The sequence below is a fragment of the Chrysochloris asiatica genome, unplaced genomic scaffold (genome assembly GCF_000296735.1).
Source record: "Chrysochloris asiatica unplaced genomic scaffold, ChrAsi1.0 scaffold00079, whole genome shotgun sequence".
Lineage (NCBI taxonomy): Eukaryota > Metazoa > Chordata > Mammalia > Afrosoricida > Chrysochloridae > Chrysochloris > Chrysochloris asiatica.
The window spans coordinates 12,904,813-12,919,515 of NW_006408597.1; the positions used below are offsets into that span (position 1 = coordinate 12,904,813).

Consider the following 14,703-nt stretch of genomic DNA (forward strand, 5'->3'; position numbering starts at 1 on the left):
CAGGTGGTGTTGCCATTCCTGTCAATCTCTGTTTGTCATCTGTTCTTGTTGGTTCTCCGTCCCCAGAACTCCCTTTAGGACGTTTTGAAGTGCTGGGTTGGTTTTGATAAAATCCCTCAGATTCTGTTTATCCTGAAATGTTTTGATTACAAATCATATTTGATTGATAGTTTTGCTGGACAGACAACTCTTGGTTGATGGTTTTTTTCTTGTAGGGTTTTGTATATATCTTCCCATTGCCTTCTTGCCTGCATGGTTTGTTCTGAGTAGTCAGCACTTAATCTAATTTGCTTGCCTTCATAAGTTATACTTCTCTTCTCCCTAGCCACTTTTAGTATTCTTTCCTTGTCTTTGATTTTGGAGAGTCTGATTATTATGTGTCTTGGGGACTTTCTTTCGGGGTCTATCCTTCCTGGGGTACGTAGGGCTTCTTGAATGTTTATCTTCTCGTCTTTCAAGATGTTAGGGAAGTTTTCTTCCAGAAGCTCCTCAACTATCTTCTCTGTGGATTTCTTTGATTCTTCTTGTTCCGGAATGCCAATAATTCTTACACTATTCCTCTTCATGTTATCCTACATGCATCTTAGACTCTCTTTGGTTTGTTTTATCATTTTAGCTGCTTGCTCTTCTATCTTGGCAGTATTGAGAGATTTGTCTTCCAGCTCACTAGTTCTGGCTTCCATCTCTTCTAGTCTGTTCTTCTCACCTTTCAGCCTGTTGTCTATTTCTGATATCTTGTTATTGATCACCTGGACATCTTTTTGCAGGTTTTTAATTGTTTCCAGTGCTGTGTCAAGCCTATTAGATTGTTCCTGCAGCACTTTCGTTACTTCTTCCTTATTTTCCTCTACCTCTTTTCGGAGTATTTGAATTTGTTTCCATATCAGTCTTCTGAATTCCCTCTCAGGCATATCTAGAACCCACTCCTCCTCGTCTATGAAGCCTTTGTCTGTCTCAAGCTCATTGGCCTCTGATGCTCTTTTCTGCTTTTAGACATGCTTTGATAATGTTAATTTTTTCTTATTGGGCGTGATTATTCTTATTTTATTATAATTATTGGTAATATGATCAGGAGATAGGCATCGGGTGGGCAGTGGGTGGGCAGTTTGGGCCTCAGTTAGGCCTGGGCCTCAGCGGCAGGCCGTTTGAGCCTCGGGCAGGTGAGTTGAGCCTAGGGTGGGCGGTTTGGGCCTCTGGGGGCCTGGGCATCGGTGACTGGGCTGCAGGTGGTTTGGGCCTCAGGTGGGTGGTTTGGGTCTCGGGCGGGCGGTTTGGGCCTCAGGGGGCCTGGGTATCAGCAGCTGGGCATTGGGCTGCTTGGGCCTTGGCGGGAGGGTTGGGCAGTTTGGGTCTCAGGGGCCCTGGGCCTTGGCGACCGGGTTATGCAGCGGGTTGGGCCTCGGGGGCCCTGGACCTCGGTGGCAACCGGGCTGTGGGCCGCCTTGGCTGTGTGGCAGATAGGCCATTTGGGCCTTGGTTGGGCCTGGGGCTTTGTGACCAGTCTGTGGGTGGGTTGGGCCTCGGGGCAAGCCTTGGCCTCAGTGGGCATGTCTGGGCCTTGGGAGGGCCTTGGCCTCAGTGGGCGGGCCTGTGCCTTGGGCATTCCTGAGCCTTGGCGGCTTGGCAGAGGGCTTGTCTAGGCCGAGGCAGTGGAGGGCGGGGGGTGTCTGTATCTGATGACGTAAAAGATGCCTCTCTCTGTCTCTTTGTACCGTGGGTACCCTGCATTTCCTGATATCTGCGCCAATATCCCTCTCTATGGCAAGGAGATCCCTTTGGGAGGGGCTTTGTCAGCTCCTGCGCCTTTGTTCGGCTTTGTTAGTTTATGCTTCCTCTCCTCTGGAAATGCAGCCTTCTAAACAGGGTTGCTCTAGCCCTGCACTCCAAGCTCTGCAGGGGGCAGAGGCACTTGCCGGCGCGGGAGTGGGAGCCGCGTGCAGACAGGCAAAAGCTCAAAATGACTGTAATCCCTCAGCAATTTGATCTTTTAAAAAAACGAGTTCAGAATGTTGAAATATAAGATCTTATGTTTGCTCAAAGGCAGTCTGTCTGCTAGATGGAGGTTTCCTTTGTGCAATTCCGTCCCTTTTCCCAGAGCCTGTCCTACCTGAGCTGCCTGGTCAGGGGAGCGCTGGAAGTCTGGTCTTTGGTCTTTAGTGTTTAATGTATTAAATCTGTTCTTCAAATGATCTCTAAATTCAGGTGGGATATATTCAAGGTCCTATTTTGGCTCTCATGGACTTGTTTTCATTTTCTTCAGCTTGAGGCTGAATTTGCATAGGAGCAATTGATTGTTGCTTCCACAATCTGTTTTTGGACTTGTTTTGGCTGATGATATGGAGCTTTTATACTATCTCTTTCCACAGATGAAGTCAATTTGATTTCTGTGTATTCCCTCTGGTGAGGTCCATGTGTATAATCATCTCTTATGCTGTCTAAAGAAGGTATTTGAAATGAATAAATCATTGGTTTTGCAGAATTCTGATCATGCGGTGTCCAGGATCATTTCTATCACCAGGGCCATATTTTCCAACTACTGATTCTTCCTCTTTGTTTCCAACCTTTGCATTACAATCACCACTAATGTTCAATACATCTTGATTGCGTGTTTGATCAATTTCCGATTGAAGAAGTTGGTAGAATTCATCTATTTCATCCTCACTGGCTTTAGTTGTTGGTGTGGAAATTTGAATAATAATGGTATTAACTGGTCTTCCCTGTAGGCGCATGGATATTATACTATCACAGACAGCATTGTACCTCATTGATCTGGATATGTTCTTTTTGACAATGAATGCAACATCATTCCTCTTCAATTTTTCATTCCTGGCAAAGTAAACCATGGGGTTATCAGATTCAAAGTGGCCAACACCAGTCAACTTCAGCTCACTAATGACTTAAATGTTTATGTGTTCCATTTCATCTTTGACAATTTCCAATATTCCTAGATTCATACTTTGTATATTCCATGTTCTTATTATTACTGGATATTTACAGCTGTTTCTCTTCATTTTGAGTTGTGCCCCATCAGCAAATGAAGGTCCCAAAGGCTTTAATCCCTTGGGTTTTACTCCATTTGTGTCATTATGCTCAACTCTACTTTGAGGAGACAGCTATTCCCCAGTTGCATTTTGTGTGCCTTACAACCTGAGGGGCCCATTTTCTGGCAGTATATCTGACAGTGTTTTGCAGCTATTCATAAGGTTTTCAGTGACTGAATATTCTGAAGTAGTTCTTGTCTCCTTCTTCCTAGTCTGTCTTCATCTGGAAGCTCATCTGAAACCTGTCCACCATGGGTGACCCTGCTGGTATTTTAAATACCCATGGTGTAGCGTCCAGAATCACAGCAACTCACAAGCTATCATAATATGACAAAGTGACAGATGAGTGGTGGACTGGCTTTTGTAGTTGGTGCTTAAATTTGTAGGCATATGGATGGATGTTATCCTATTACAGATAGAATTGTATGACAAGATAGGTCTTGAAATGTTCATTTTATGATGAATGCTATGCCATTACTCTTCAATTTGCCATTCCCAGCATAGCACACCATATTATTGTTAGATTCAAAATGGCCAATATGAGTCAATTTCAGCCCACTAATGCCTAAACTGTTGGTCTTTTTGCATTACATTTAATTTTTGACAGCTTCCAATTTTCCTAGATTCTTACATTGTATGTTCCATGTGCTAATTATTAATGGATGTTTACAGTAATTTCTCCTCATTTTGAGTTGTGCCCCATCAGCAAATGAAGGTCCCGTTCATACTATCACAGTCAACTGTACTTTGAAGAGGTAGCTCTACCCTAGTTGTATTTTGAGGGACTTCCAACCCGAGGGACTTATCTTCAGGTACTGTATCTGACAATATTCATAGTATTTTCATCTTCTGTCACTCTATCTGACAATATTCTTAAGGTTTTCAGTGATTACACATTCAGAAGTAGTCTGCCTCTCATTCTTATCTTAGTCTGGAAACTCAGCTGAAACTCAGGTTCAGTGCATGACCCTGCTGGTATTTAATATACTGGTAGCATAGCTTCCAGTGAAACAGCAACATGAAAGCTACTGCAGTTCAACAAACTGACAGATGATGGAGAAACCCGCGAAATAGACCATCCGATCCCAACTTATAATCTGGAAGGTGACTTCATGATATCTGGGAAGACGGATAGCCATGGATTTTAAAGTTTATTTGGGATGTGACTGAGAAGAGAAGAGAATGACAATTTTCCCAAAGATGATTCTGACTTCTGGATCCTAAGATACACAGTGTATTTATGCCCCTTGGACTGAACCATTCCAATGATCTTGGTGATGGCATAGGACTAGACAAGGTTTTGTTGTGTTATACATAAGGTCACCATGAATCAACTTGATGACAACTAATAATAAACCTACTAAGTAACGTTGATGTGATGTCTGGAGGAGCACCATAAGAGTAACTGAATAATTGATTGGAGGGCTTGAGGGGGCAACAAAAAGAATTATGGGGTAATTTGTGAGGGAAAAACAGCAATGAAGCTGTGAGCTAAGCCCTGCAATGTTCAATAGATTCCTGTGAACCCAGGTGGAGAGTTGAACATGGCTAGATATCTCAGTTATCTACTGCTGTGTAACAATCTAGGTGAAAACCTAATAACTTACAGAAAAAAAAAAAAGATTCTGTTTCATATGTCTATGGGTTGGCTCGGTGGTTCCTGACTGGTTTTACTTGAACTTACTCTGGACCATCTGGATGGTCAGCTGGGTTAGAATGTCCAAGATGATCTTCCTCACAGATTTGGCAGTGGTGCTGGCTGACTGTGGACTGAGGCACCTTGGTTAGCCTCTAAAGGGCTCATTCTTCACTAGCTGGTCTTGCTTCTTTAAGCAGTGGCCTCAGTGTGGCTGTTCAAGAAAGTGAAAGTTGAAGCAGCTAGGCCTTACATTAGCTTTGCATTCATCTTATTTATATCATTTCATTGCCTTGGTTACAATCCCCTCCATGCATCATCAACCAACCAAAGGGTATACCCTGCAAGTCTGCCCCCTGGTTATCAATCCCTTTCCCTCTCTGGGTCTAGAGTCCCCAGCTGCTCCATCTCTCCAAGTCATCATGTCTGCCTCTGTCTCTGGTGTCACTGCTTCTCTGGGTAGGGTCTTGCACTCCACTCTTCTCTCTTGATGGTTCCAGGGACCTCAGCTCCTGGACTGCATAGTCAATCACTCCCCTCTTTTGACTATAAAGTGTCCACCTTCACATTTCCAACCCGCACAGTCAGTCCTGATAGTAATTATTCACCACTGTACCACAAGGGACCTATCTCCATCTCCTTTCATCATACTCGCCCAGACAGATAGGACACTAGTCAGTGGAGATTCTACTTTCCTCTTGAAAGCTTGTAAGCCAGGCACTTCTTGCCTTTGTAGGCCCCCCCCCCCTAGTTTTGGGTAGCCAATGTCCAAGTTGCCCATCCCTGTCTACTCTGTGTATGGAGGGAGTGGGAATGATCCTTGCTGTAAAGATTTGATCCCTCTTTTGAGCTACTGCATCCATAGGTGTGGACCAAGTTCATCACATTGTATCAGATTACTCTTTGTTTTTCCTCTTTTGCTTCTGATTGAGCTCTGATCATCTAGTCATTGAAGCCAGGTCAAGTGGGTATTATCTGCAAGTGTGCATGTTCTTATGCATATGCCCTCTCTTCTTAACAGCTGGCTGCTTCATTCTCCTCTCTAGTCCTCTGTGGCTATGTCACTGACTCTGGGATGAAGAGTCCCCAGGTTTTGCCACACTGCTGGCCAACCAGGTCTCCACCTGGGTTTACAGGAATCTATTGAACGTTGCAGGGCTTAGCTCACAGCTTCATTGCTGTTTTTCCCTCACATCTCCTTATCGGTGATGAAGGTGGTCACCAATCAGACCACATGTCTGCTCGTGTATTCCCATTGAGTCTTAGTCTTGGAAGGGAGTTCTCCCTGAAAGGACCCAACCTTGCATTGATGTCTCCTGGGCGAGCAACTTGCTTGTTTTTTTAGTAATCAGTAGGACTGCCATTATTGTTTTGTATTTTTCCTGTCAGTCTTTCTTTCAAGAAATATCTTCTATTCTTCTAGTCCCTCCAGGCTGGTCTGCTTGTCCTTTTAAGTGGAAATTTTCCACCTCAGAAGATTCCGGGTGAGGTTCAGGATTTCACATATGGTCTTATGTAATGCAGAGGCTCCACAGGAATCCTCCTTCACTGGGCACATTGTAATCCCATTTTAGGTATTCCAATCAGTTATAGGCAGAAGACAGACTTACAAGCTTTCTATGGTGATATTTCTGGCTATTCCTTTCTTTTCCCCTCAAGTGTCTATTTTATAATGGTATACCAGGGAAACCAAGATTCAGAAGACAGCCAAGCATCTTAACATTATTTCCCCTTTTTTGCCCATTCCAACCATGTCTCAATCCCTGTATCCCAGAGCCCTATGTTCCCAAGCTTGTGCATACATCATTATTTACCTCCATCTCACTTAGCCCATGCAAACCTGCCTAATTTTTTCCCATCCACCTTGTTCTTCCATTCCCCTCTCTTCTTGTGTATAGCCCCCCTCCCTAGCACCCAAACTATCCTGTGTCTATTCCCTACCCTGTGCTCCACCTTCTTCTCCCTTCCCTCACCCCACCCCCCACATCCCAGTAACCAGCAATGAATTCCCCCCCCCCCCCCGCAAGTATGGTTTCTTTTTCTTAATCTTTTACAGTAGTGGTCCTATGCAGTTATTGCTCCTTTTGTGACTGACTACTTTCACTCAGCATAATGTCTTCAAGGATCATCCATGTTATGTGGTGACTTGCAGCTTCCTTGTTATTCTTCAAGGTAGCATAATATTCCATCGTGTGTATGTACCAGTTTGTTTATACATTCTTTAGTTGATGGGCACTTAGGCTGTCTCCATCTTTTTGCTATTGTGAATAGTGCTGCTATGAACACTGGTGTGCATTTGGAGAGTTTTAATATAAAACCTGTATTAGAAGTAGTCTGCCTCTTCCTAGTGTGTCTTAATCTTGAAACTCAGCTGGAAACTGTCCACCATGGGTGTACACTGCTGGTTTTTAAAATACTGTGGCATAACTTCCAGCATCACAGCAACATGCATGCCCCCACAGTACAACCAACTGACACTAGTGTGGTACTGTAAGATCAGCACTGGACTGTGAACCACAAGGTCAGCAGTTCAAACCCACCAGTTGCTCCCTGGAAACCCTATACATAACTGACTCGACGGCACTTAACAACAATGACAACAATCAGAAGTTGACAAAGCAGTCAGGATCAATGTGGAAGTCTGCACAATTCATGAGTGAAAGGTGGCATAATTTGCTAAGCACATTTTGTAACAATCTGCTACACTGAGTTAAAGAAAAATATAGGTTAGGGTAAAAATTCTTAACCTGTGTCACAAATGGTTTATTCTCTACTACTAACTGTGAAGTGAGTTATTATAAGTAAAAAGGCTACTACAAAGCCTAGCCTTTATAAGTAAAAAGGCTAGCACAAAGCCTAGCATGTGGTAAGAACACAAATGGATGTTTGCTGTTGTTAATTGTTTTACAATTCTGTCATAGTGAGTGAGTTACAAATTTGACTTTCAGTATTCCAGTTCAGAGACAAAGAGGGAACATTGCTCAGGTAAAAGATTTGTGGTATGCTTAGGATCAGAAGAAGCTGTTAACCCACTTGGTTTTGAGTGCAGCATATTTAGGGGTAGCTAGGAGTCCTAGTGTGGTGTTGCAGGATAATGCACTGGGCCACAAGGTCGGCTTGAACTGCAAGGTTGGCAGTTCAAACCCCCCAGTTGTTACTCAGAAACTCTGCAGGGTTGCTATGAGTCAGAACCAACTCAACAGCACTTAGCAACAACAAGAAGAATAAAGCAACTGACCTGGAAGAACTTCATCCTATGAAAATATAGTTATCCCTCCCTCCTCCCCCAATGCCCATAGAGGCAGCAATATCTAGAGGTTAGCAAGTCAGACTTGACAGATAGAAGCTCTTGACTGAAGACCCAGTTGTCTTCTCTTACAGTTGAATGGCCTTGAGAAATTTCATTAATCTCACCAAAGCTCAGTGCCCTCACCTATAAGATGGGTATAATAATAGTGCCCACTTCTCAAGGGCAAAAGATTAGGAAATAAAGTCCTTAGTACACTGTCTGTTACACAGTACCCAATGGATATTTATTTTATTAGTTGTGGAATTATGATTTTAAGGGAGGTTTTCTTTTTCATTTTGAGAACACACTGTATATTTTTTGCAAATAGTGCTATTATTATAAACCCTGTCTTTCTTAGAGGGGCTCTTGGAGTTGCAAGGTGTGGTTGAATGTAGTACAACTTACATTTAGCCTTCACTCTAACTTTATGAAACCCTTTCCAGTTTTTCCAAACTTTATCATTTTTTAGTTTATTCTCATAAAATAACCCTTCCTAGACCCTTCCCTTTTTTTCTAAGCTTTATCATTTTTATGAGTTTATTCTCCATAGAACTTCAAAATGCTTTAAAGAACCGCCCTTTTAAAGAACAGCCTTCAAGGATTTTCAGAAATACATCCCAATTGCCATAAAGCTGACTCTGATTCAGAGCAACCCTACAGTACAAAATAGTACTGCTCCTTAGGGTTTACAAAGCTATAAATCTTTACCAAGGCAGACATCAACATCTTTCTCCCTCAGAGTAACTGTTGGGTTCAAACCATTGACCTTGTGATTAGCAACCCAATGCTTAACCCACAGTGCCGCCAGAACTCTTTAGAACTCCCATCAGCAGGGTCCAAATTAATGGTCCTTACCTCTTCCTACACTCCATAGGTTTCAAGATCTCCAGCGGAGTGAAATCAAGTTCACCATTGCTCTGTCTCTGGATAAGTTTCTCCTCTCATCTTTTGTGTCTCACTTCCAGTCTGATTTATGGCTCATGAATGTTAGCTTGGAGAGTTAATTTCAAGCCTTTGTCAAAGGTGGTTATATCAATGTGGTGCCAGTATAAAGCTGTTTTCCTTTGGTTTTGCTTCTCTGTCTCCCTTTTCATATCATGAAATAAAGATAGGAAAATAGGATTACAAGACTGGGGATAGGGGAGCTATTGAAAAACTCTTGCATAATCTCTTTGAAGTTGCCATGGCGCCATCCCAACATGGGGCTGAAGTCAAAATTCAGGCCTACCCCTGCCCTCTCAGTTGATATCTGTTTCCTATGTTGCCTCTAGATGTGTTCTGATGGTAGTTTATTCCAGATTCAGAATGCCTAGTTCAATATTGATCAACAGTGTTAAACTCCTGAGATTCTAGTCACGAGTCACTGGCTGCTGACTGAAAGGTTGCCAGTTCAATTACATCCAGAAACACTCACAAGAAAGGCATGGCAATCTACTTCCAAAAAATCAACTATTAAAAACCCTATGGAGCACAATTCTACTCTGACATACATGGAGTCATCATGAGTCAGAGTCGAATTTCTGGCAACTGGATACTATACATACCTGCCTTCTGGCCCTCAGATATTCATATTCCCCTAAGAAAAAAAATTCCCTATTATAATTATAATCACTAAACTATCATTTTTGAGCATTTTTCCTAGGAGCAAGACAAACTAAGCATCATTTTCCCATAATCTGACTTGTCTGGAAGACAGGGGTTGAGTTGCATAGTGTTTCTGTTTACACTTTGTTGTTGTTATTGTTAAGTGCTGTTGAGTTGGTTCTGACTCATAGCAACCTTATGAGTTTGAACCACCAATCTTGTGGTTAGAAGTCCAGCGCCTATCCTACCGCTACACCAGGACACCTTGTGTACACTTACAGCTTGTTTAAATGTAAATCCTTTATACTCTTAGATGTGTCTTAGCAAAAACCATTATTCAGAGTTTGGCTTCTTGAGAAAAGTGTCAAGTTTCTGTTGTTGGATCATTTTTCATATTGTTTAGTTAGCAGTATGTTAGCATACTGCTGACAGCAAGTCCCTGGTTCTAAGAATGATATTTTTTGTATGGCATGTGGAGAGAATTTCATGGGATGCCCAACACTGTATTCTGTCATCATCTTTAAAAGGAAAGTTGTGGAATAATGTTCATGATACATTATTATCAAAAGAATCATGATACAGTATAAGTTTATGATGTGATTTGTTTTTCCCTTTTTGTTGCTAAAAAGAAAAGTGAATGTGATCATGTATTTTTGCATGTGGATATGTGTATAAAAGGAGTCCCTGGGTAGCTAGCTGAAAAGTTGATGGTTCCAGTCCATCCAGAGGCACCCCAGAAGAAAGATCAGGCAATCTACTTCCAAACAACCAGCCACTGAAAATCCTATGGAACACAATTCTCTGACAATCATGGGGCCACCTTCGATTGGAACTAATAACTGGCAGTATGTACAATGTGGTACGTGGTAAGGTGGTGTGTGGTAGGGAAAATATAGTGTATAACTTGAGTGGGATTATGGACTTTTCATTTTCTTCTTTTTTTCTAGAACAAGAAAAGAAACCGAGTACTTTTTTTTTGCTTTTTAATTTATGCTCCTTCCTGGGTGCACCCAGGGTCAGCCTCTTTCTCTGTTTCTGCTCCTGTAAATGTAGCAGTGATGACAACCTCCATATTAAATTGCAGCAAGGATGAAATGGAGTCTTTCTGATGGACCATCTGGCACAGTGTCTTGAACAGTGGTGCCTGGATGAAGGATATGACTTGGGCCAGGCTCCATCTCCTCAAAGGGGTGCAGGGCTACTGGTATCAAATTCACTCCCACGTGTAATAAAAAAAACCAAAAGAGGGGGTGGACAGCAATCTGCATTTAAATCAAGTGTACTATAAGATTTTTAAAATCACTATTTATTATTATTATTTTTTAAAGGAATGAAAGCCAGGCAGGCTGGCAGGGTAGAACTTTAAGGGTAGGTGCTGGGAGGATCTGAGGCCCTCCAATGTTGGCATTGCCTTGGGCCAGGGCTCCACATAGTCTCAGTCTGGGTTTGGCTCCTGGGAAGCCCAGTTTGGCTGTTCAGACATGTTCACATTGCGTTCACATATCTACTGAGGCCTCTGAATACAGACCTCATCCTGCTGGGCCCATTTTTCCCTCCCATTGCTTGGAAGCAGCCCATGCAGTTAGCTCTAGTTCACATGCTTACTGTGTACAACCTGCTGGAGGGAGCAAGAAAAGGAGCCTGGGTGGACCTGGTGTTTGCTCCTCTTGGGTGTTGAACACCACTCTGCTTGAAGCTGGCAGTGCGTGGTTCTACCCTGCTGTATCTGGGTTAGGGGGGGCATGTTCATGCAAACAGGCATTCCTGAGTCAGCTCTCAGAGCAGTTGGGTTCCTGACCACCATCTCTTGTAGCTAGTAGCCACTGCATCATCAGGAACCACATCAGGAACTTTCACCCTGGAGCGAATGTCTGCTCTGGTAAGGAACAGTGCTGGCTAGTTTGTTGCTGCCATAGGACCTATCTGATGTGAATGCTGATGAACCCTGGCAGTGGAGTTGGCTACGAGATCTTCAGCCCTGCTCTCTACCACCACCTTGGGCTGGTGGAAGACACAGTTCTTGGTAAGCCACCAGTTCCTAGTCTGCAGGGGTCATAAGTCATTGCAGGCTGTATCTTCTCTTGCAGAGAAAGTCCACTCATGTGACCAGGAGAGACAGAGTGCCCTGGAAGAGGCCCAGCAGAATCCCCGTGAGGGCATTGTCATCCCCGAGTGTGCCCCCGGGGGTCTCTATAAGCCAGTGCAGTGCCACCAGTCCACGGGCTATTGCTGGTGTGTGCTGGTGGACACAGGACGCCCACTACCTGGGACCTCCACACGGTAAGGCCACAGCCCACCCTGCACCTTGGACTGAACACCTGGCATGAGGGCCAACTTCTTGCTATGTTGGCATCTCCTAGCCTTAGGCCCTGGTTTGGTGGTAGTCAAGTCACTAGGAGAACAACCTTTCTGTAAATTCATGAGCAAGTGATGCAGTCTGATAGAAAGACCCTGGGACTTGGATTTAAGTCACAGGTCTGTCGCTCCTAGCTGAGCAATGTTTTCCAAGTATGTATCTCTCTGAACCTCAATGTCTGGATGAAAATATAATTACCTTGCCTGGGTCACTAGGTTCTATGAATAAAAAGACGTTATTGTGTGCAGATAGAGGGTGACATCATTATTATGCTTGTGTGATTAACACAACACATATGTCTGAATGGGTTGTGTTTTCTGGGATTTCTTTATGGCTGCTGAATACACAAGGGCTACTTTCCTGCCAGCTCTGGGAGCTCTTAAGTGTGGTGACAGCGTAGGTACTATCATTCCTCATTGTATGGCTCTTTACATTATTGCACTTCACAGATATTGTGCTTTTTACACAGTGAATGTTTGCGGTACTCCTGCACTGAGCAAGTCTATTGATGTCACTCTTCCAACAGTATCTGCTCACTTTATGATTCAGTGTCACATTTTGATGATTCTCACAGTATTTCAAACGTTTCCATAATCTGTTGCACACTTAACAGACTACAGCATAGTGTAAATGTTACTTTTACATGCACTAGGAAACCAAAAACTTTGTGTGACTCGCTTTATTGAGATGTCCACTTAATTGTGCGAGTCTGGAACCAAACCTACAATGTCTCTGAGGTCTGTCTGTAATTGTTGAGCAGTACTGACTGAAGTAAGAGTGGTGAAAGGTTTGAGGTTCAAGTCTACCTAGAGGCACCTTGGAAGAAAGGCTTGCTATCGACTTCCAAAATATTAGTCATTAAGAACTCTGAGGAGCACAGTTCTACTTTGACACTCATGGGGTCATCATGAGTCCGAATTGCCTTGATGGCAGCTGGCAGTGACTGGAGTGGGCTCAGCCTCCCTTCACCCCTAATCTCTCTCTCTTCTCAGCTATGTGATGCCCAGCTGTGAGAGCGACGCCAGGGCCAAGAGTATAGAAGTGGAGGACCCCTTCAAGGACAGGGAGCTGCCAGGTGGGAGATGCTGCTGCCCCTTATGGTTCCTGTCCTTCTTCCTGTCCCTGCATCCCCTCACCATCCTGCTCTGGGTCCATTCTCCATTTCTAAATTGAAGATGCTGGACAATGTCATCACAGGCATGGGGGCCAAGACACAAGGGATCTTAATTCCAGGCTGGTATTTGTCCCTAATCAGCCTTGTGTCCTTATCATGTTGCTTCTTCTCCTTGTCTGTACATCTTTACCTTTAAAAATATAGTGCCTGGGTTAAAACCCTTGCCTTAAAATTCGATCATTCTTTTGTTTTGTTAAGGTGACTGTGACAATGTTTTGGGGGCTCTCACTCCTTTTTCCCAGGGCTATGAAGACAAAATGGCTTACAGCAGGGCTCTCCGTCAGCCTGCCCTGCAGAGTGCTTTCACAGTGATTCCTAGTAGCAGATGATGCTGTCTGTCACACACTGGGGTGTGATGCCAGCCACATACACAGAGGTGCCAGGACTTATTTTATAATTATCTATGTCTATGGGTTACAATAAGATTAATAAATGCTTGTAATTTAGAGCATTAAAAGTACAGTCATTACTGAACAAAAGCTCCAAAGTGAGAACAGATTGCTGAGGATGCTGGAATTCAGAGATTCTACTAGAGGCTTTTAGATATCATCCAGTTGAAAGGATAAAGTTTGGAGACCAGGGTACTTCCATCTAGTTATTCCCTTAACAAATGTGAATTGAGATTCTGCTATATAAATTATTAGGTCATAGTGATCAAAAGTGACATGAAGTTTACATAGTGGGGCATGAAATGACAGGGAGAGCCTACTATAGAGCTGATGACATCTTCAGATGAAAATGTTTTATCTGAGACCTGGGACATGTGGGGAGAGAACAGAATGAAATGGTAGCTGCAGAAAGGAGGACTGTGGATAATGCTGAAGACCTGCTTGGTTTTGGTGATCATGACTCTGTAAGGATACCCATCTCTCCAATTGGATGGCATTTCTTCCCTAAACCATACTCAGATCCATGGAAGTGAACATGGAGGATGTATATCTATGAAAAAAATACATATATATGGAGAATATATATATGGAGAAAAGAGAAACAATGGATTTGAGAGCTTTTATGAAGGAGATTCTATCGTTATAATTTGAGCCAGATGAGGAGGGAAGTGAGAAAGAAGAAGGTTCTTGAATAGATAAAATTGTAGGTCTTCTTAACATCACCTGACCATTTGGGTTCACTCTTCCCCTGTGCCACAGAGCACCTGGTCCTTACTTCTAAAGTAGCACTGTTTATACTGTCATATGACCACCTGGTCATTAACTTGAGTTCCCCAATATACTCTGAACTTCATAGGATGAGAACCCTGTGTATAGTTCACTGTTGTATCCCAAACATTTAACATGGTGCCTGAGCTGGCAAAGTGAGATAAGCATTGGGCTGTGATCCAAACTGAGCAGCTTTTGGGAGGGAGAAAGATAAGGATATCTACTTCCACAAAGATTTACAGCCTCTGAAACAGTTCTGCTCAGTGCTACAGGGTCACGATGAACTGAACTTTACTCGACAAAAAGTGGGTTTGGCTTTTTGATTTAGCATTGGTACTTAGTAAAAGTTTGTGGAATGAAACATCCTAAAGGGAGTTCTGTGGACTGAGAACCAACAAGAACAGACAACAACCAGAGATTGACATATGTGGCAGCACCTCCCTGAATTAAGTCAACAGAAAGAAGA

General features: G+C 43.2%; 1 protein-coding gene across 2 annotated transcripts in view; it reads left to right on the forward strand.

Moving 5' to 3' along the window:
- SMOC1 (SPARC related modular calcium binding 1) overlaps nt 1-14,703 on the forward strand; it is a 314,710-nt gene that overhangs the window by 269,874 nt on the left and 30,133 nt on the right. For both annotated transcript variants that reach the window (XM_006865589.1, XM_006865590.1), the window contains exons 8-9: nt 11,638-11,830; nt 12,899-12,981. In XM_006865589.1, the coding sequence (XP_006865651.1) occupies nt 11,638-11,830; nt 12,899-12,981 (276 nt within the window). The remainder of the gene's footprint in view (nt 1-11,637; nt 11,831-12,898; nt 12,982-14,703) is intronic.